General features: G+C 38.3%; 1 protein-coding gene across 8 annotated transcripts in view; it reads left to right on the forward strand.

Moving 5' to 3' along the window:
• CEP170 (centrosomal protein 170) overlaps nucleotides 1-23,056 on the forward strand; it is an 89,682-nt gene that overhangs the window by 46,908 nt on the left and 19,718 nt on the right. For 3 of the 8 annotated variants that reach the window (XM_090263242.1, XM_090263240.1, XM_090263241.1), the window contains exons 8-13: nucleotides 1,933-2,409; nucleotides 6,519-6,682; nucleotides 6,869-7,162; nucleotides 17,014-17,163; nucleotides 18,109-18,235; nucleotides 20,361-22,181. In XM_090263242.1, the coding sequence (XP_090119368.1) occupies nucleotides 1,933-2,409; nucleotides 6,519-6,682; nucleotides 6,869-7,162; nucleotides 17,014-17,163; nucleotides 18,109-18,235; nucleotides 20,361-22,181 (3,033 nt within the window). Of the gene's footprint in view, nucleotides 1-1,932; nucleotides 2,410-6,518; nucleotides 7,163-17,013; nucleotides 17,164-18,108; nucleotides 18,236-20,360; nucleotides 22,182-23,056 lie in introns of all 8 variants that reach the window. The other 5 variants (XM_090263237.1, XM_090263238.1, XM_090263244.1 and 2 more) reach the window with 3 other exon arrangements.

Raw genomic sequence — 23,056 nt, forward strand, 5'->3', positions numbered from 1 at the left:
TGAGCAAAGCAGAATGAATGAATGAATGAATGAATGAGCAAGCATATATGTTGCTAGCATGGTTTATAAACCAATTCAGTTGTATGGAATTGATCAAGTACAGCACAATGTACATAGTAAATCAATGTATGAAAGAATAGAAAATAACATTTATCAATGAGTTTATTAATATATGGGGAGTGGTTAATGCATTTACTCTTACAGAAATTTTAAGTGACTGGGCTTCAGAGTAAATACTCAAATCCAAGTGGACATTAAGAAAAAGATAAATTAACTTTCCAATAAAGAAAATTTTTAAATGTGACTTTAATTTATTAAGATTCTTGTATAACCTCTCTCAAATAGCATGTAAAATATTTGCTTTGATAATGTAGAGTTTTTCTTGATAGAATTTTTTCTTCATTGTCAGTGGTGAAAAAAACTAAGTAGATTTTGAAAAGGATCATTTTTACATTGAAAATTGTTTTTGTTAGATATTTTTATCTCCTGGGTAGATTTTTTGCATTTTTTTTTTTTTAATGAAGCCTGATGTCTTCTATACCCTACCCTGCCCCACACATTTGATTACAGAAATGTTGCTGTCCTGGTCTTCTAGAACCTAAAAGCAAACAGTGTTGTAATTGTTTCGTATTCAGAGTACCGCCACAAAGTCAATCACAGCACCTGAAGAATCCCATCAAGATTTAATACTCAAAAAGATGTTTCAAAGGAATAAATACTTAATTAGAAAATGATTGGAAACAACTTGGTATCCCTGTATTGCTTTCTTCCTAATAAATGACCTGCAAATGGTTTTGCTCTGAATTTATTGTTAAAAGGGATGTCTTTTGAGCTTTCAGGAAATAGTTTTCACTTGAACTCACACTCTTTTTCATCTTGATGATAGACATGGTCATTTGCTTCCTGAAAAACAGGGCAGTTTAATCTTTTATATATATATTTTGCATTTGCGCTTCTAATAACACATACTTAACAACATTTCAGTGATCATTTTCATTTCTATACCTTTACATATTTTATGTATAAATGTGTTTATTTTTATACCTTTATATTCGGTTCTGGGGCAACAGAAGAATAATGGTAGTGTTCCAGAGTTGTTTGCTTCTTCTGCCAACTCTTGTTGTTGATCTGAGATTTGTAATTCAGCTTTTCTCCAAGAATTGTTGACACTTGAGCATATTCTGCTGTATAGCAATGTACATGAGTCTTCCTCTGCAGTTCATGACTGGCATCTGAATTTAATTTTATCTTATTTTTTTCACACTGCTGCTTGGATTGCAATGCAGCAAGCAAACCCCGTGTTTTGTCTTTAACATTCTTTTATTCTTTCTAAAATGTAAATTCTTGCAAGGATCACACATCAGTATATCATGTGGTCATTCTAAAAGTAATGGTTCTGAGTGTGCTGGCGAAGAATGGTAAGTGGAATCATTACTTCTAGAATATCGCTGACATACTGACTTCACGTCCATCTCCTTGCTTGAACACTTGCTCTCTTCGGAGCTCTGCTTGTGTTCACAGGTACTTCAGGTCATTCTCCTTACTTGATAAGGAAATTCATATTTTTTCTGTCACTCGAGATATATAATGTATACATTGAACATCTTCATCTACATTTGATTTCAATTCCTTCGCGCCTCCATGATTTCCAGATCCCAGTTGGAAAAAATGTGGCCCTAGGCATTCCAGATCCATCTCTTAACTGCTTCTCTATCCTTTGCCACTGCTGCTGCGTATCTTGCATCTCCCGTTGGTAACTGAGTGCCATGTTTACAATCAAAATGATTGCTTCTCTGTGACATTTGCCACTGTTTTTCATCCAGACTGTGATCTGACTTCCGGTTCTCTTGAAATACAAATGGCCGTTACTATACTCCTTCAAATGCTGGAAGCTCCCAAATATTTTGAATTTTCTTTTATTTTTCTCATTAGGGTGCAGTTTAGATGCCAAGCAAGTTGAGGAACAATCTGCAGCTGCAAATGAAGAAGTACTTTTTCCTTTCTGTAGGGAACCAAGTTATTTTGAAATCCCTACGAAAGAATTTCAGCAACCATCACAATTAACAGAAAGCACCATTCATGAAATCCCAACAAAAGACACAACGAGTTCCCACACAACAGGTGCAGGGCATGCTTCCTTTACCATTGAATTTGATGACAGTACCCCAGGGAAGGTAACTATTAGAGACCATGTGACAAAATTTACTTCTGAGCAGCGCCACAAGTCAAAGAAGTCTTCTCCTGGAACTCAAGACCTGCCGGGGATTCAAACTGGAATGATGGCCCCGGAAAACAAAGTGGCTGACTGGCTAGCCCAGAACGACCCTCCGCAGATGGTGTGGGAAAGAACAGAAGAGGATTCCAAAAGTATTAAAAGTGATGTTCCCGTTTACTTGAAAAGGTTGAAAGGTAAAGTGAATTGATCATTTCAGAACTTCCTATGTTATAATAAAAGAAAATTCAGCCTTCGCAGTTACCAAACTACTATTAGATGCATAACTATGTGGCAGGAAACTGCTTTTTCCAAGGTTTATATTTTATTTTAAAGCTCAAAAGCAAGCCAAACTGCCCATGTCCAACTTATTCATTCAAAATAGCCTTCATTTTCTTGCCAAAATCAGATTGGTTTTATAAATTTAGATTTATGACATTAAATATGTCTCTTTTTCCTGTGGAAATAAATTTCATTCAGTTCACCAGTAGAATTCCCTAAAAGACAATTCGCATCATTTTCTTGACTTCAGGAAAAGATACTTAGTTCTATTCTTCTCTACTGAAATACTTCCAGTAAAATGTCAGTATCTAAATTTTGAGAGAGATTTTAAGCTATTTGATAATGGATCGAAAGTTCTTTGATAATATAGCCGCTCTCTTGACAAGGTGTTTCCAACTGTTCTCAGTGGTTACTCATGAGGCAAAAAAATTTGGTGTAGAGGTTAACTTACTGGGAATTAATTAAATTAAAATTTTTTTCAATAGACTTATAAAAATCACAGTTGAATTATTTATTTGTGAAATAGTTTTTATATATGCTTTAGTAGTATAACACATAGCCAAAAACTGCAAAATCTTTGCATTGAGGTTATTAGCTAATCAATGTTTTTTCCATTGGCTTTGCTAATTAAATTTACTTTGGAATTGCTGAATACAATTTTGTGTTACTCTATATTGTATTTAACAAGCTATCCATAAGGGAAATGATTGCATATTAGCCTGATTATTCCATTACTATCCAAGGAATTAATGAGCATTTAAAACAATGCGCCTTGAGGTCAGAGACCATGTATTACTTACCTGGTATTCCTAACACTTCACCTGAGACTTGACTATGTGATAGGTACTCAGTGATCAGAATAAACTATCAATGACAAGACTGACTCTTACTTAACTCATACTTTATGCCCTGGGAACCTGATCCAGTAATGAAGAAATACCTACTTTTGATTTGCTTCGAAGGTATTTCAGGATAGTGAGATGGTGAGATTTTACCTGTCTTTATTGAGACCTCTTGCTATATTTGATTATAATGATAAGCAATTACCTGGCTTATGTGCTTTGATATGTGATTGTTATCTTTTACTTCAACTAGAAAATACTAAATACGTAGTTGAGACCTATATATGTATGTGTAGGTTAAAGCTTAAAAACAGTAGGTACCCATTTGTAAACTGACCAGTTTTATGAATTGGATAAGTAATACTGATATTCTAGTATAATATACAAGGTAGCATAAACCTTGAAAATTTAGAAGTAACTTCGTCTTTTTAAAACCACTCTTAATAAATGTATAAAAAGTGAACTAAAAGACCCTTTTTAAGAGCTACCATTTAAAAATACTTCTTTATTGTAACTTTTTCAGTCATTAACACTATTTTCTATATTCGCTGTTATTTTTAAGCCATCATTTTATGACATTCTCTGTTCTTGGACAAGCCTAATTCCAAATAGAGGCATTAATGGCCACATTCCCACTATAGCTGTATGTTACTGATTATGTATTTGAAAACCTTGTCAGAAAATATGCACTCAAATTTCTCTCATTCCTCAAAGTTGATTTATAGGTAGACATATATTTTTTGTTGCCATTGCTTAGAATGCTTTTTTTTACTATGCTTGCAGACCATTTTATAAGCCACCTAAAAAATGTCTTTGTGAATATAACTCAGTTTGGTCCAAGATATATCCATTTTATTATTCCAGATATATTCACAAATGACGTTTGATTGTTTTCCCAGAAACTTGAAAGTGGGCAAGACAAAACAAAAAATAAACTTTGCTCCTACAAGAGTAAAGTGTACGCACTTTGGGACAGTGAAGAAAATCATGTTCACAAAGCCCATTCACTGTCACCCTTTAGGAGAGTTGCAGCTTCTTTTTGGCCACAGCTACTGACTTGGTACAGCTAACCTATCCTAAAAAATACTTAAAGAACGTCAGCTTCTTTAGGCGTGGTTAAGGATGGAAAAAACAGGAAGAAGGAAACTTGGTGGGAGCACTTCCTAGGGGTCTTTTTTGTCGAGCGAAGACAGAAATTGCAGTTCTGATCAGATGTCTCACCTTGGGTGACACCAAGAAATACAAGAAGAAATGACATATTTTCCAAAAAAGAAAATGGCTACTCTATGAATTAAAATAGAATTTTTAAACTAGAACTTAAAGGAAAGATACTGAAAGGGCCTGATGCCACGTAAGTGCCAAATTCTATATTTTGTACAAGAACTAAATTGTAGAAATGCTGTTTCCATGTTGTGTGTGTGTGTGATATGGGTTATTTGCACTTATTAGGCACGAAATATTGGAGTTTAGTTATATCCAGCTCTTACAAGCTGGATTTCTTTTCAATATATCCAATGCAACAATAGAATAGGTTGTAAAAGTGCGTGTTTTTAATAAGTTCTGTATTTGTACTGGTGCTTTTGTTTGGTGTTGCATTCCATTTGCTATCCCTAATTCTTGGCTTAAGTACTGGAGGCAAGAAGCCTATTAATTAAACAAATGGTTTTTTTCTTTTCAGATTGCATTTTGAATAGCTCCTGATTTAAAGATAGTTTCAGATTTGTTGCCGTAGTTGAGGTTTATAATATTACTCACCATCGCTGTGCTGAGAGTCCTCCCCTAAACCCCTCATTTTGGTCTTAACCCCCTTTGTGTTCCTTGCCTATTTTCCAGAACTTGGCCCTGTTGTGTGTGCTCCGCCTTTCTCTCTCCTGAGTCTTCTCACTGCTTTTATGTACCACATTTTTATAGCTAGTCCTCTTGTGTTAAATCACTAACACCAGTTGGTAGCCTCTCAGTTTATTAGAATAAGAACATGAATATGTGTGCTGTCCCTTCTAGCCCCCAGGTCTTCCATTCTGATCATTATCTTTGATGCCACACTATTCAGCAAGTATTCAGATTTAAATGTGTGGCCCAGGAACATGTAAAAATCAGATTTAGTCCTGGAAGCACGTTAATGCTCCTGGTTGACTAGATTCATTCGTGGCTTTCTTCTAAAGAAGCCAGCATTTAAGCCCTCATTTATGGTTCAATCTTAAACACAGAGAGTAACCCTTGGCTTTCTAATCATTTTATGCTATAATAATGTAATACTTAATTTAACTATTCTAATGTTCTTATTATTTATGTAATGAGAATTCTAAATCAGTGAAAAATCAAGTAATTTTCATAAAGTTTTACGTTTGATTCCTAACACAACTATGAACATTAGCAAAACTGCTGTTAGAAAGCTGATGTTTCAAAATTCAAATATTATATTCTACTTGACTGTGCTTTATGGTGAAGACAAATAGATTTTTCTGTGGTTATATTTAACACCATGCCATTTGCCCAGGAGATGCTTAGATTTATATGGGATTTTACAGATAGACTTTTTAGTGTACTTTGCTTAACTCTGAAGCCACCAGAGCTTAGAGCTCAAATGCAAATTTTCAAATATTCTCATAGCTAGAAAGACATTTGTAAACCATTGTATAGTAATTGGCAGAAACCGTAAAGATGCTATACTAATAGATGTAGCGTATATCATCAAAACTAAGATTCGTCACTCTTCTATGGCATTTGGACTCCCCTTTCCTGGGTAATGCTAAGCGTTTCGGTGGGATCCCCCTTTTCCTGTCTCTTCCTCTCTAATGCTAGAAACACATTTTTGATTGCTTAAATAAACTATAAGCTTTGAAGGTAGGATTAATGTTCAGTAATGTTATAAAAACAGGCCCTCATGGATGCTAGAGCATTGCCTATCTGCTAAGGCACTGATGCATCATTACAAAGTTAAACTTTGGAGGACGAAAGACAGCCCCGTGCAGTTGTGTATGAAGGAGCGTATTGTTGGCTGACACAGTCTGGGTGGAAGCGTTGCACTTGGGGGCAGTTTGCAGAGCCCGTTACTGAAGAGAGCGTATGACTTCGGGTTGGAAAGGGGACGGGGCAAAACAAACGGCACTTTTGTGTGTGCCTCGTACTTTCCACGTGGGATTTTTTCCTTCCCTATTATGTGGTTTCTTCTTTGTGTCCAGGAAATAAACACGACGACGGCACACAGAGCGATTCCGAAAACGCCGGCGCTCACAGGCGCTGCGGCAAACGCGCAGCCCTGGAGGAACACTTCCGGCGCCACCACTCGGAGCAGAAAAGGCTGCAGAAGGCGCAGGCTGCCGACAGGCGCCCAGACCCAGCCGTTGTAAGTCAAACTGCTTTAATGATTGCGTTCTTTGATGAAGACAATCGCAGAAAAAGAAGGTCAGACTCCTTTACTCAGAGTGCGGGAATCTCATGTGAGGACACTACTTATTCAGCACCACATACAAAACTTGAAAAACCCAAATCTCCAGCAGCAGACGCCAAAGTGGTTTCTTTGTCTTTCCAGACTAGCTCTGCGCACCACAGAGGGGGGCATGGTGTTCCACATGGGAAATTGTTAAAACAGAAATCAGAGGAGCCAGCGGTGCCCATTTCCTTCCTACAAACTGCATTGTTAAGAAGTTCAGGGAGTCTCGGCCACAGACCGAGCCAGGAGACGGATAAAATGTTAAAAAATCAAGCTACTTCCGCTACTTCTGAAAAGGATAATGATGATGACCAAAGTGACAAGGGTACTTATACCATTGAGTTAGAGAATCCCAACAGTGAGGAGGTGGAAGCAAGAAAAATGATTGACAAGGTAAATAACTGAAATGTGGGCATGATGTTAGTTTTCGGGGGTGTGTTTGATTATTGGAAATGGTCGGCGAGTCAGCATGAGCTGCTCTGGTGCAGTCTGGTTTTGGAACTTTAGGGTTCGTCAGGGAACTGCGAGACTAACAATAGAGCCAGAGTGCCTTCTGATTTTACTCTGCTTATGTTATGAATTCGCCTGAGTCTCATAGGTAAAGTCCTGCACATCTACTGTCGGGACCTATTAACGTTGTGTAAATTTAAAATAGAATTTTTAAAAAAAATAGTATACGTTGGCCACTCTCACTATGCATCTAAAAACTAAAAAACAAACACAAAAATCCCAGATTGCTATGACTCTGTTAATACTGATATAAACATTAATGCTAGCTGATAATAGTTAACCACCGGTTTCCTGCCAACTGTTTCATGTTGGAAACAGATGAAAATATTTACGTTTTAATCAATCTTGTTTAATCAGTTTGTTTATGATACTTTGAGTTTACCGAGTGTATGCCCAGGCGTGATTATTATTTACATTTCAGATTTGTTCTGTTGTTGGTTAATATGTGTAATGATTGTTCTGTGGTTTAAAAAGTAGTTTTTCTCAGTTTTGCTCATGGTAATGGGAAGTTGACTTTACAATCAGCTGTTTATTTTACTCCCTGGAAAATAGCAACCCACATTTAGCTAAACCTGACTCTCTTATTTATGTTCTTGTTATTCAGCTTGTGAACAGTATTAGCATCACTTAAGAGATTGTTAGAAATACAGGCTCTCAGGCCCATCCTACACATACTGAGTCAGAATCTGTGATTCGTATGCACATTAACATGAGATGCATTAGTTTAAATGATGAGTTTACAGAGCAGACTTTTAGGGAGTAGACAAGATAACCCTTTGGGATACAGGCAGATTATTAGCATTTAGGCTTACTTTTAATTTTGTTGTTTATATTTCCATTTTGGAGTGTGTTCTGTAGTTACATTGGAACAGGTATATAATTTCTAAACATTCACTTACTGAGCACATGCTCCATATTTTTTACTGTTGAGAATGTACAGCTCCAAGCTTTGGAGACCCATTAGTCTAGGAAATAAGATTATGTGAGCAATGTCACGATAGTTGTTAATAGGAAAGGTATAGCAAGTAAGAAACAGATTAACCTAGTGAGTTTTATGATCATATTAAAGGAAGTCTAAGGGGACAGTGTTAGCATCGAAAATGACTCTTGGGGATTTTGAATTATTTTCATCATTGGGAATTGATGATGACATTTCTTTCCAATTATGTTAAACTTCATAATTTTTGCTCTGTTGAGAACAAGTATATTCCTATTTAAAAAACTGTCAAATAGAAAATAAAAGAATGGGTTTTAAAAAGAGAGAATGGTAATACATTTTCAATTCAGGTTAATATTTTATCCCTCTGTATGGTTTCTGGATATATTATTTATTGCGACCACTGTTTTCTCTATTGAAAGATACTCCAGCAGGGATTATATCACAGTAGTTTAGAGCATGAACACGTGCGGTCAGATGGACCTGGGATTAAATATAAACTCTACATGTACTAGATACATACCTTTGAGTAAACTAGCCTCTTTGAGCCTCTGTGTCTTTTTGCTCTAAAATGGAAGAACTTGTACTAGTTATAAAAACATTCAGTTATTTTTATATATACACACACACACACGTACATATATACATGTATATCAAATGCTTTTCACAATGCCTATCTTATAATAAGAGGTCTATAAGTGTTATCACCCTTACTTGGAGTTTCCACATGTAAGTCTTTACCCAAGGCACTGATAAATCCTGGAAAGTCCTTTCAGCACTCAAAGGGTCAGGTCTGAAGCCCAAGTGGCAGTTCCAGTGCCAGGGAGCAGCCCAGCCAGAATGGCAGAGAGCCCGGCAGGAAGTCACTGTGGCAGCTGAGACTCTTTAGGAAATGGCGGGAATGAGGGTGACCTCGAAATCTGGTGCCTGCCTGCTGTCCATAATTATCCAAAGCATCTTCTTTTTCTTCTCAAAAAGAGTCTCAAGTTTCAATGACAAATTATATGGTTGCACCATGGATAGAGAAAACCAAGATTTTAAAGCAGGGAGTAATGATACTATATGACTGAGTAGGTAATTCACAGTCATTCCTAGTTTGTATAAACCGGAAAACAAAGCTTAGACCTAACAGTAGGGATAGAGTCACTACATGAGCTTGTGAATACCAAAAAAAAAGCTGAGATTCCAGTAGCTGTGGTTACAGCCAGAAGGCCAATTCTGGCTCCTAGGAAACCAAAGCAGGAAGGTGAGGTAACCAGTGGGTGCGGAGAAAACAAAATCAGGAGTAGCCAGAATGGAGGCAGAAGAAGAACTTGGGGAGGAGTAAATACAGGCGTCATATCCAATTGCTGGAAGAGCTCTTCTGTTGTTTTCTGCCAGCATTTGAACTTGGGGTGTGTGGGATGGCCGCTGGGCCATTGCCTCTGTCCATCTGAACTTAATTGTTGTTTGGGCCTAAAATTTTTTATGTAGCTCCCTTCCTTTTTCTCTCCATCATGTGAGAGCTGGTTTATTTCATTGCTTTATTTACTTAGCAATCTTTATTCAACATTAACCATGGGCCAGGCTTTATGTTAGGAGAGATTTAAATGGAAAAGACAGAGTTCTTCCCTTCAAGAAATGAGTACGTAGGGAGATGGAACTGCACAAGTAAAACCATGAATTTAAAATAGTATTATGAATGCTCTAATAGACATAAGCTGTTGGAGGAAGGGTACCGCTAACTTCCAAGGGGGAATCTCAGGTTAAGCATAGCACCCTTTCCTCCTAAAGAGAAGTCTTTAGCTGTGTGCTTGAAGAAACCTTCCCAGGTACTGTCAAATCAGATTGTTTGGTTTTAATCATAAGCTTTATCACTACTTGAGAGTTTCCTATTTACTTATTCACCTCCTCACTCCCTCATCTGTCTCTGTCTCTGTCTCTCTGTCTCTCTCTGACACACGCACACACACACACACACACACACACACACGAATATAAACTCTAAGACTGCTAGTGCCTGGCGTTTTATATATTCTCAATAAAAATTGAATTTACTTGCTAGCTGAGCTCATTTTGAAACAGGTGGAATTAATCCCGTATCAGGTGTGGTTGAATAGGGTTTTTCATATGTTCTGAGCACAGGAGGTCAGAGGACTTGTTCCGAGGAACCACTGGTACTTCTAGAGAGATGACATTGGACTAGATGTTGAAGACTCTTGTGCATTATAGTAAGGACCCTAGATTTTTTAATGCTGAAGGCAGTGAGGAGCCATTGAAAACTTTTAAGTAGGGCAGTGACAATGTAATCACCATCAGAAGTGTGAAAAATGAATTGAAAACTGGAAAGGCCAGGAGCAGAGAAGGCAATTAGAAAGCTGCTGACGTGTCAAAGGGTTGGTTTAATATCAATGCCTGGATCTTAGGTAAGAGATGTGGGCTGAAATACTAATTTGGGAATTATTAAAGAATAGCTGAATGCAAGATAATGGATGCGTTCACCTAGAAAGAATGAACAGTGTGAGACGGGAGACGGTATGAGACATACTGTCTGGTGGACAAAGGAATAAGAGTGAAACAAAGGAGCCCGAAGAAAGATCAAACAGGAGTAAAGGAAATAGCATCTTGGAACCAAAAACAGAATCAAAAACAAGTGAGTAAGCAAGAGTATCACATGGTCCACACTAACGATGTTAAGCATGATAAAGCACTGAATGCCTTAGTTTTCCCCCAAAATACGTTGTGCTCCTGGGTCTAAAGAAGATAAGCAGGACATACGTTAGCACCTTAATTTGGAAGAAACTGCATACAGTTGAAAAGGAATCTCTCTAAAGAGATGACCAAGCGGAAGTGCCCCATCTTGTTCTTCGGTGCTGTTTGGCGTTGAGTGGTAGCGAGAGATCCCTTCCCCAAACCCCTAGTTATGGGGTTACAGCATTTTGGTTTCTATTTTTGTGCTGTGTGTTAGTCAGTAGGTAATTTTATTTTACGCATTGTATCCGAATTTTACTTCTTGCAGTACTAATACAAATGCCTGTTATTTATAAAGATCTCTTAAGTTTTGCATCTAAGCTTACATGGAGAGAGTGCTGGTGACTGCCTGGACTAAAGGTAATTGCCTGCCACGGTAGTCATACTCCCCCAGCCCTCCCTGCTTAGACACCCCTGTTACATCTAGAGAACCCCGCGTAGTATCAGTAGTACCAGTTTCTTCTCCCCGCTTCTCCCTCAAAACAGGCACTGCTGAGGGGACAGGAGGATGTCGTTGGAGCTACTTCCTAGCCTTCCAAGCTAAATGAGAAAAACTTGTAGTGAGCACAGAAAACTAAGTATTACATGAACACAGAAAAAACTGGTCATTGTAGAGAGCTTGAGGCTCTTATCTTTGGGAGGAAAAAGTATTTCTTCTTCCCATGAATTTCACACCATAGAGCAATTGTACCAGATACTCTTCCTGAGCTGAGTCTGGATTCCTAGCATCTTCTCTTCCCTCGTGGGGCCTTGCTGTCTCTCAGTGCTGCTTCTGCAGGCAGCAGCTGGTAGGGAAGAATCCCGGGCCAGGCAGACTAGAAGACTAGAAACCCAGAATAAAGAGCACCTCCAGCCGTGAGCTAAGCAGCCCAAGGAGAGAAAGTCGGTGCTGGAGCCTGGATCCAGGTGTAAGCGGTTGGGATGGCGCTGGTGCCCAAACAGCAAGATTTTAGATCAGGTCCAAGTCAGAGCCAGGGGAGCCGTGATAAACCAGAGCCAAAATCTGGGTGGACAGTGCCAGATGGAGCCCAGAGGAAAGCACCCTCAAAGGCCATCCAGACAAAATCAGATCTGTGTGGGACCGAAGGAGTAGGAGGTCAGGTAAGAGCCTTGAATGGTAAGAGAGGACCTTGAGACAGGCAGCCTTTCAGTTCGGACTTCATATTTTTTCTCCTTCTCGCCAATCCAGAAATAATCTGAGTTAAGGGGCCAAAGCAAAGAGGGGTTCTGAAAAGGTACATTCTGGACGCTTGATTTTTCTTTCTCTTACAGTAATCTTTTTATTTTTTCTTGCCCCACAATGTAAAGATGTTTTTATCAGGAGAATTTACTTTTGGTCACTCTGATTGACACTCCGCTTCCCTCCTCCGTACCCCGATGTCTTGTTCGGTGTAGGAAACGCTGTCCTGCTCTGTTGCCTCCCAGAGCTCCACAAGGGGACCCCCCCTTTTCGCAGTGAGAAGCTTAATGTTTGATAGGGTTGCCCCACCTCCTTTTCTGTGTGACCGTGTGAAATCTCACTCCGTTTCCCGCTGAAGAGGACTTCACAGGCTGGGCCCTCTCTGTCCGGTGCAGCTCTTCCCTGTGGTCTGCGTGCCTCACTTCCCCATAATTACTGTCGGAGGCTCTCTAACCACCTTTCTGCAGTAGTCCCTGCGTCCACCTTTTATGTCTCCATCGGGTTACCATGTTTTGTCTTCTTTCTAGAACTCACCAGTAGCTACTTTATTTTGTCTCTACTTTTTAGAAAGATCTTGTCTTGATCACTGCTGTATTTTTTTGTACCTAGAACAGTACCTGGCATGTAGTAGACACTCATTATCTTTTTTTTTTTTTTTTTTGGTACGCAATACGTTTTGAATGACTGAATGAGAAGAATAATTTGATAACGCTTTTTCATTTTTGGCAATATATGTATATGGTTAGCTTTATATTAGCTAATTTATTTTGATGAATTTATAGATTGATCAAATCTGACCGGGCCTCCACAAGCAGGTTTTCCTGCATTTTTATGTGCCGAAACTAGATTCTATCTTGGTCCTAAAGTAACTTGCTAAAACGTCTAGTTTAAAACCTTGTATAAGCGTAGCTTCTAATAGTGTGAAAGGTGTGAAAGAGCATAGGTTGTGTTAGAAGAAATGTGTGAGTTTCAAGAGAATTGCCTTGATTCATGGAAGACTAGATGCCATTGAATTTCTAGCAGTGCCTCACTAATGGCTCAGCACTGAAAAGTCTTGGCAAAGAAAGAGTAAGATGGTCGTAGATCATAGATGAGCTGCCAGATTTGGGGATGAAAGGAAGGAATGTGTGACAAGGAAATGAGCCATGAAGAGGAGAGAGTTTGGGCGTTTTAATTGTAGAAACCTTAGATTAGACTTGAGCATAATGTGAAGATGTGAAGGAAGTTTCTAACAGGGAAAGAATGCTGAGCGGTGATGGGACAGGAAGAGACTGTGGTTGTAACGCTTCTAAGGAATGGGAGGACTCAGGACACAGGCTAGCTTCCGGGAAAAGACAGACATTTGCATGAAGGTGAAAAGGGAAAATAAAGCCAGATGGTGCCTTAAAAAAAAAAAAAATGGAGGTCAAATTCCCATAACAGTCACCATTTTAGGCATTTAAGTATATAATTCAGTGACTTTTAGTATATTCACAAAGTCGGGCCATCATCAGCATTATCTAATCCCAGGACATTTTAATCCCCCATAAAGAATTCTCACAGCCATTAAGAAGTCAATAATTCCCATTCCTCCCTCCCTCAGCCCCTGGCAACCCCTGATCCACATTCTGTGTCTAAGGATTTGCTTATTCTGGACATTTCATATAAAGAGGATCATACAAGATGGGGGCCTTTTGTGACTGGTTACTTGCACTCAGCATGCTTTCAAGGTTCATCCATGATGTAGCATGTATCAGTACTTCTTGCCTTTTATGACTGAATAATGCATCATTGGGTGGATTTATTTATTCACTCCCCCACTGACCACATTGTGGTGTTTCTACCTTCTGACTATTGTGAATAGCATTCTGCTACGAGCATTGGCATACGATGATAAATGATAAAATGTCTCTCCTACTTTCATTCTAACAACTTCGTAGAAAATTTAAATTTAGAAGTTGATTACAAATGTTATGCAAATCCTGTGTTCAACACACAGAGCCACTTATTCCACTGAATTTTAAAGGATTTTAAATGAAATTAGAATTGCATGGAACATTGCAAATTTGAAGACATTCTTCTCTATTAAATCATCCTGATTTTGTTTCCTGGTGGTAGCAGCTAGAATTTTGCATTTTCTAAATTAAATTTTATTTTTTTAAATACTTTATTTATTTATTTTTTAGAGAAAGGGGAAGGGAGGGAGAGAAACATCAATGTGTGGTTGCCTCTCACGCACACCCAATGCAACCCAGGCATGTGCCCTGGCTGGGATTCAAACCAGCGACCCTTTGCTTCGCAGGCCGGCACTCAATCCACTGAACCACACCAACCAGGGCTCGGGTTGGGGATTTGATAGCGGTCAGAGGTGGAGGGGTTGGGGGGCAGGGGAGAGAATCACGAGTCTTTGTTAATACTGCATTGGAAATACTCTGAGCCACCTAGGAGGAGAGATGACAGGTGAGCAGCTATCTGTAGTTCGAAATTAAAATGAAACCTTGGATGAGGGTGAAATCATCTAGGGACAAATTTTAGAATGAAAAGATGAGAAAATGTAGCAAACTTGGCCTCTGCTTTGAGCTACTCAAGTTCTGTTTAACTATTAGATCATATGACAGAATATATGTACTTTTTTAAATGTGAAAAGTATGCCTTTAAAGTATGTAGATAGTATAAATTTTTATATCCTCTTTGTTTTCCCATGAAAGTTGTCACAAATGGATGTTTTTGTACCTAGACACAAAAACTGATGCGAATTTACAGCAGGGCTAATAGATGCTGTCATTACTTTTTTCAAAGCACTATGAAAAATATAGGGGTGCACTTTGCAGGCTTCTTTCCCCATGCAGTGGTACTTCAGGCTCTTTCACCTGTCTGGAAAATAAACAAATGTTACTTCCCTGACAGATATATGTATAGCTGTCTCTGATGCTTTAAAGCAGGGATCCCCAACCCCCGGGCCGCGTACCTATACTGGTCTGAGCTCCACCTCCTGTGTCGTGTCCCCCGCCCAACCCCCCTTCCTCCCGTCTTCCATCTTCTGCGAAACTGCTCCCTGGTGCCAAAAAGGTTGGGGACCGCTGCAGAGGGAATTCGTAGAGCATCATCTGAGCACTCTCACTGTACAACTTCAGTTCCTCGTCCTAAAGCATTACTACATATTTGTGTGTATGTCTTTTGTTATCATTTCAAAATAGTGTCAGAAGTGATCTGGAAAGATGTCTATTTTATTAGAAACTTCTGGTGCTTAAGTGTTGGAAAAAGTCAAGGTTTAGAAGTCTCTGTAGTATGATTAGAATCAAATATCAGTAAATCAGAAAACCACTTAATGTAATTTGTAAATTAGCGTGCCAAAGAGATACAGTTGCCAACGTGCAGTAATCGTCACGTGGCTGTTTTATCTTCTACCACCAAACTTGAGTTAGATTTTTTTCTAGTAGTTATTATAAAAACGAGATAACCCAGTAAATTTGGAGTTTAATGACTTGAGTTAGAAAATGTTTGAATTTTAAGATGGTCACAGATAACTTGAGTAGCTCCAATTTGCCTTCTATTCAGGTAGGGTTAAAGGCAGAGCACATAGAAAAACATACTTAGTAGTTTTTGATGCTTGTTGTTGTTAAGCTTACTGATTCTAATTTTTAGCAAAATGAAGCAAGTTCGTCTCTTCTTTATAGTGTGCTTCTGTGTGTTATTAAAATTCCTATTTGATCTAAATTTAATTATACACAATTTGCTCTTAAAGCAAAGATAATTTCAATACTGAGTGGTTCAAGAGACTATTAAAGCATAATTCTTTAAAATTATAGTCATATTTGAGTTAAATATTAAGTAATCAGGCCATCTAGTGGTAAAAGTCCCAGGTTTTAGTTAATGAAAACCTGTCCTCTGCCTTACCAACAGTGGACTTCAGAATTTGTCAGATGCATTGTATGATCATTACCAAGTTTTCTAGAAAATGGCTTAAACAAAGGTAATATCTCCTCTTAGACAAAATGAACTCTGTTTCGTTATGTTCTAAAACTCCTTTCTACAAAGTGCTAATTCAAACGTGATATTTTTCTGGACTGTAATAATTAGAGCCACAACTAATACCTGTAAATAATAAGCATTGGGAACAAAGTAGGGACTATGGAATGTTAAAGTTTATTAGTTAGTCTTCAGCCTTTTTGGCAAAATCAGGGCCTGTTATCATCCAGGAAATGAGTAAGACTCTGGTCCTGCCCTTAAAAGCACACAGTGGCTCGTCTCTGTGTTTAGAATATTTCAAAAGTGTCCACTATAGATCATCTGCTTATTCAAAGTGCTCGTCTGTGTGAGGAGACCCAGAAATCTGCACTTCCAATAAAGGCCTTTGAGTTATTTTTAGGTGAATATAGTTTGAGAATTATCCCATACCCAATATAAAGATCACACAATAAAATCTGTTATTTGTGAACTTAGACAGTTATATGTATAAATTTAACTCATATATGTAAATGTCAAACATTTGTTAGGGAAGGAACACATAAAATCCATCATACATTTATAATTCCCCAACATGCTTCTCAGTAATAATAGAACAAAGGGACAAATTGTAAACAAGCTCAGGTGGTTTGTTTTTTAACTCTGCGTTATTACAGTGTTTAACATTACTGACATCTTTTAGCAAATGAAATAATATTCTGAATATTTATTATCAAACAGTACATTTGCTAAATATTAAAAAAGGACAGTCACATTTACGTGAGCTGCCACTGTCCTGTTTTCCTGCCCAGCTCTCACTCCATTTGGATGTTACCTTGTCGTTAAACACATTTTCTCTCATTATCGAAATTAATTTAGCGTATCTTTATTTGCCTCTGAAGTTACTGATAATATCCACATGTTAGTCCGACTTTTCATTTGTGAAATGATTTCTCCTCCTAGGTGTTTGGAGTAGATGACAATCAGGATTATAATAGGCCTATTATCAATGAAAAACATAAAGATCTGATAAAAGACTGGGCTCTCAGTTCTGCTGCAGCCGTAATGGAAGAAAGAAAACCACTCACCACACCCGGCTTTCACAGCTCAGAGGTATACATCTCTCCCGCCTGCTGACCTCCGTACATGCCCAAATGTACATTTCTGTCATTCGTAATGACGTTATTTTGAGTTATTGACCTGTCCCCTTGTAAAGTACTTCTAAAAACTAAATTCTCACTAATTCTTTGTTTCTAATGAAAGCTTAAAGCAATTTTGCAGTAACTCCATTTCAGTTTTCCTTACTGTGTTCTTTCAAATTAATATTCTTTTGTCAGTGAGGGAGAAAATGTTAACTTTCAGTAAACACTTCATGAGCTATATGCTCACTTGCCGTAATTGCATTGTGAGAGGAAACAAAAAAATATACCCTGCTTATATTTTCTAGGAGGTCCTGTATGTACAATGGAAAGACTTATCATGCAAGGAAGCATGTGCAAGGTAGTGCCTGATAGATACAACTTATAAACCTCAAGCAGCACCATTGCAGTACAGCTGGGATGTAATTAGAATAATGTGGAATTAAGTAAGGATGGCTTGGTTCAGGTAGTTGAAACTCAGTGTGGTACGGTAGAGCTAGAAAGACCTGAGTTTAAACCCCAGAACAACTTAGGAATAGACCTTGAGGCTCCCTCTTCCGTAGAATGGAGTAGAGCTAACTCAACTGTTATAGCCACAGAACTATGATAATACACCTAAGTTGATCTGGCGGCAGTAAATTTTAAGCGCAGAGAGTTTATTTTAGTACCATTGTTAGTCTTTAATAAGTTGAAATATACAACATTCACAGTGATAATAAAATGTTGTGGTTAAAAGGAGTAACTAGAGAATGTTCATTTTATAGTATACAAGGAAATTTAATCAATGATAATATAAGATATGAGTTGTAAATATTGCTTTGAATGGGAATGGCAGGTTAATATGACTAACTGGCATTCTGTTTCATGAGAATCAGATTTGACCGGACTGTATTATTGTTATTTTGTTTTTCTTCTTTAGGAAATCACATCTTCATCTGGAAGCAAGCGCTGGGTTTCCCAGTGGGCTAGTTTGGCTGCTAATCATACAAGGCATGACCAAGAAGAAAGGATAATGGAATTGTCTGTACCTGTTCCTTTAGAGAACGGTATTTTCTGTGTGTGTGTCTATGTGAATAGTTCAGCAGTTTTCTTTAAAAACAAGCTAAATCTATATAAGTGAGAGCTAAATTAAACCTAAAACATATTCAGATATGGTCATGCTTATACTATATACATGATTTTAATTTCACTAATGTGGGAATCATTAAAATTAACTCTGATGATAAAGAGATAATTCGTAGATGAAGCATATAATAGACACAAATTTATATAACATAATTTAAAAAGACTAACATAATTCTGAATTATCCCATTCATTAATATAACACACATTTAAATGCTACTTCTTGTGCCATAGATAAATTGGAAAAGATTTTACTTAATACATAATTTACTTACTACAGCTTTTGAATCTATTGTAATGTGATTTTTATTACCTTTTAATTATATTTTGCAAACTGAAATAGTTTCTTTAAAAAAAAATTTATGCCTCTAATGATATTATTAGATTCAGTTAATTCTTAATTTGTAAAAATCACTCAAGGAGAATTTGCATGTGGCTTTTTATTTGCATTCTTAATTTCATTATTCTTAGAAATAGAAATAGAAATATATTTTATCTCTGACTTGTGGCTCCCCAAAAATCTGGTTTAGGAACTTTGTAAACATTAGTCAGCGACTGTTTGAGCACGGCACCTGACGGTATCAAGGTACATAGCTGTGTCATTTATCAGTCGGAAATCACAGAAGCAATGCATACTTTTACCAAAAATCTTTGGAAAGATGGTGATTTGTAGGTGGTTTCACAGAAACCAGTTTGTGTTTAGGAAACTGAGATCAGACAGAGGAGCTAGGTACATTTACAAAAAGAAGCCACTATAAAATTATTAAGTATAAGCTCTGGAAAGCAAAATTCTACCCTCGCTATAAGAAATAGTCTACCACTTGGCCTTCATTATCCCATTCCTGCGTCATAGTCTAAATAAATTTTTTTAGATAAGCTGAATAAATCCACTTAGATCTAAAGTGTTCTTGTTAAACATTTATCCAGTATGAGAAATACTAGAAAAATACAAAAATAAAATACCTGTTACATTTTAGGTGCTCCAAGTAGCCAGGAAATAAGCCATAACAAAGTAATATATGATAAATTGCTAAATTAAAGTTAAATCAGTCAGTTCAATATTTTCTTGCATCATAATCATTGTATTGCTATGAAATTTAAATGCTAAACTTTTAAGAACTGTAAAGGAAAAAGCATATGGATGCTACACCTAGCATCTTTTCCTCACTTGTTTTTTAAAAAAAAGGATCCTTTATATGTTAATTTATATGTGTTGATTTATATTTCTCTGAAAGAAGTATCCCTTTTCTCAAAAACACATTCCATTTATTCGAGAAAACCCTCCTTAAGTATTCTCAAATTCTCCCACATGGAAACATTAATATATGTATTTTCTCACTGGCTTCTACTTATTTGAAAAAGAGAAAGTGATCATGTATTTCTATATGAGGCCTTAATGCACCAGATAGCCATAGTTTAAAATCCCTCCATTTGTAAAATTATGACAAATCCTATCACCTTTTTCATACTTATAATTTAAAAAATTCTTTTAATCAGCTTTGAATTTTATTTTTAGAAAACTGTATTAAAATCCTACATTTTCCATTTTACTTAGGAAATCCAACGTATTCTTTCAGGTAGATAATAATGCTTATTAAAAACTAGGTTTTTACTATGTAACTAAAAGTACAACAGATAAACAGTGTATATTAGGCCTTCTTTATACAATTCTACAATCCGCTGGTTAGTCTGTTTTGAGCAAAACTTCCAAGACGGGATAAGTCACAAAAAGCATGAATGAACACGGTGAACTTCCGTAAAACACATGAAAAGAGAAGGAGGCAACAGACGTAGATTTCCCATCAGAGCCCCTGATTCTCATCTCATGCGGTTGACCTTCCTGACTCCCGTCAGTAATCTGCCGGTCTGTACACTTGGCATTGTCCTTGCTTTTTAAGCGCCTCTGTCACAATGCTGGCTTATTTAGTCCAAGTTGTGTTTTGCCCTCAAGTCCTTCCTTAACTTACACTTCAAAACCTAGTGTAACATGGCCTTCTTCCTATATTTACTTCTGACCCTAATTTCTTCTTTGTGGTTTTATTTCACAGATACAGATATCAGTGAGTCTGGCATTTCCATGCGCACCGGCTCAGCTGCCTCCTTGGCTAGTCAGGGAGAGAGAAGGAGGCGGACCCTCCCCCAGCTTCCAAATGAAGAGAAGTCACTTGAGAGCTCCAGAGCCAAGGTCATGAGCCAGAGGTCAGAGATAGGAGAGAAACAAGACACGGAGCTTCAGGAGAAAGAAGCCCCTGCGCAGGTTTACCAGAAAGATAAGCAAGATGCTGACAGAGCCGTGGCCAAAATGAACAGGGCGGTCAATGGGGAGACTCTTAAAACTGGGGGAGACGGTAAAGGCCTGCTGCACATGGGCAGCTCTTCCCCTGGAAAGGAGAAGAGTGAGGCTGATAAGGAAGCTTCTTTGGTAAAGCAAACTTTAGCTAAAATTCAGCATCAGGAACCAAAGGAGCAGGCCCAGTGGACACCTACAAAATTATCTTCCAGAAATGCTGCAGGCCAGGTAGAGAGAAGTAGGGAGGAATCTTTTAAACAGGAGTCACAGGCTCAAGAAAAAATGCCAGGACATTCTGCAAGCAAAGGAGAAAGAGTGGTGCAAAGTGAGGGCAAGCGAAGAAAAGCTGAGGAGCTTCTGAAAAGTCACACTTCAAAGGGAGGCGACAAGAAAGAATCCTCCAAGTCATTAGTGCGGCAAGGAAGCTTCACTATAGAAAAGCCCAGCCCAAACATCCCCATTGAACTGATTCCCCACATAAATAAGCAGACTTCCTCTCCGTCGCCTTCTTTGGCATTGGCCAGCAGAATCCGCGAAAGGAGCGACTCGGTGGAAACCGATTCCAGTATGGACACGACCCTTATTCTAAAAGACACAGAAGCAGTAATGGCTTTTCTAGAAGCTAAACTGCGCGAAGATAATAAAACTGATGAAGGCGCAGACACCCCCAGTTACAACAGAGACAACTCCATTTCACCGGAATCTGACGTGGACACGGCTAGTACCATCAGCCTGGTTACTGGGGAGACGGAAAGGAAGTCAACCCAAAAGCGAAAGAGTTTCACTAGTCTCTACAAAGACAGGTGTTCTTCAGGCTCTCCTTCCAAAGATGCTGCAAAATCATCTTCTGGTGCTAGGGAGAAAACTGAAAAGAAAACCAAAAGTCGTTCCACAGATCTAAGTTCAAGAGCAGATGGTCGTAAATTTGGCCAGTCCAGTGGAAGAATGAGACAGCCTTCGGTGGACTTAACCGACGACGACCAAACCTCCAGTGTACCTCACTCTGCTATCTCTGACATTCTGTCGTCTGATCAGGAAACTTACTCTTGTAAACCTCACGGAAGGACTCCGCTTACCTCAGCCGATGAGCATGCGCATTCCAAACTGGACGGAGGTAAGGCGACCAAGTCGAAGACCTCCGCTGTACCGCCTGGATCATCCAGCAAGTCCACCACGCTGCCGAGGCCGCGCCCCACCAGGACTTCCCTCCTGCGCCGAGCGCGGCTGGGTGAAGCTTCCGACAGTGAACTTGCCGATGCCGACAAAGCATCTGTTGCTTCTGAAGTGTCCACCACCAGTTCAACATCGAAACCTCCCACGGGGAGGCGGAACATCTCTAGGATTGATTTACTGGCTCAGCCTCGGAGAACCAGGCTGGGCTCGTTGTCAGCTCGCAGTGACTCCGAAGCGACCATCTCCAGAAGTAGTGCCTCTTCACGGACCGCAGAAGCCATCATTCGAAGTGGAGCCAGACTAGTACCTTCAGATAAATTTTCTCCTAGAATTAGAGCCAACAGTATCTCTCGACTCTCAGACTCCAAGGTCAAAAGCATGACCTCAACACATGGCTCCCCTTCAGGTAAATTGGATCCAGACTTTTTATAATATTAGCATATTTATTTTATGTTTCCAGATTCCTTTTTAAAAAAAAAATACAAAAACAAAATCTTCAGTATTCTCAGATTACTCAATAGAAAAATTATAGTTTTTTTCCTATAAAAATTATTTATTTTTATAAATAGAAAATTCAGACATTACATACACTTCCAGTTAATGTCCTGGAGTAAAACGGTGATTTCAAAATTAGAGGTATACTGAACTCTGATATAGGAGATTTAATTGTCTAGTTGGTGAGCCGTCTGGATTTGTGTGTCAAAATCAGGTTAGGAATTACTCTCAGATTTAGATAATAGGAACTAACATTGTGCTCCTAAAAGCAAGTGTCTAACTTTCAAATATCCTCACCTAATTCAAAGCCCTTGTGTATCTGAAGAAGAGCAGTGTCCCTTTTATTAATCCTTTCAGAGCTAAATGGAATGACCAATATTTTACCTATTTATTTTTGAAATGTCTTTTACACCTTACTTATACCTTTAAAAGTTCGATCTGTTGATGGTTGGGGCAAGTGGAACTAATCCTCGATTTATTTCAGTGGAAGAAGATGTATTTGTGAGGCAGTCACTGAGCACATGGGTCAAACTAGGCTCTAGAAATTTAACGGGTTATGAGCATCAGCTCATAACGCACTGTTAGGTCATTTAATTCTAGTAACTAGCTGTCATTACCTGTGATCTTTACAAAAGCTACTTATCCCCCACCAGATTTTAGGTGCCTCCAGCATATTTGTCTAGCTGAAGCCCATGAACACACATGTGGCCCCTTTGGTACTGAGACAGATGTTTGTGTGTGTCCTATAGTCATAGTCTCATTACTTCATAATCAGCCTCATGTATG

The sequence above is a fragment of the Furipterus horrens genome, unplaced genomic scaffold, assembly GCF_987537825.1.
Source record: "Furipterus horrens unplaced genomic scaffold, mFurHor1.1.pri manual_scaffold_15, whole genome shotgun sequence".
NCBI classification, from domain to species: Eukaryota; Metazoa; Chordata; class Mammalia; order Chiroptera; family Furipteridae; genus Furipterus; species Furipterus horrens.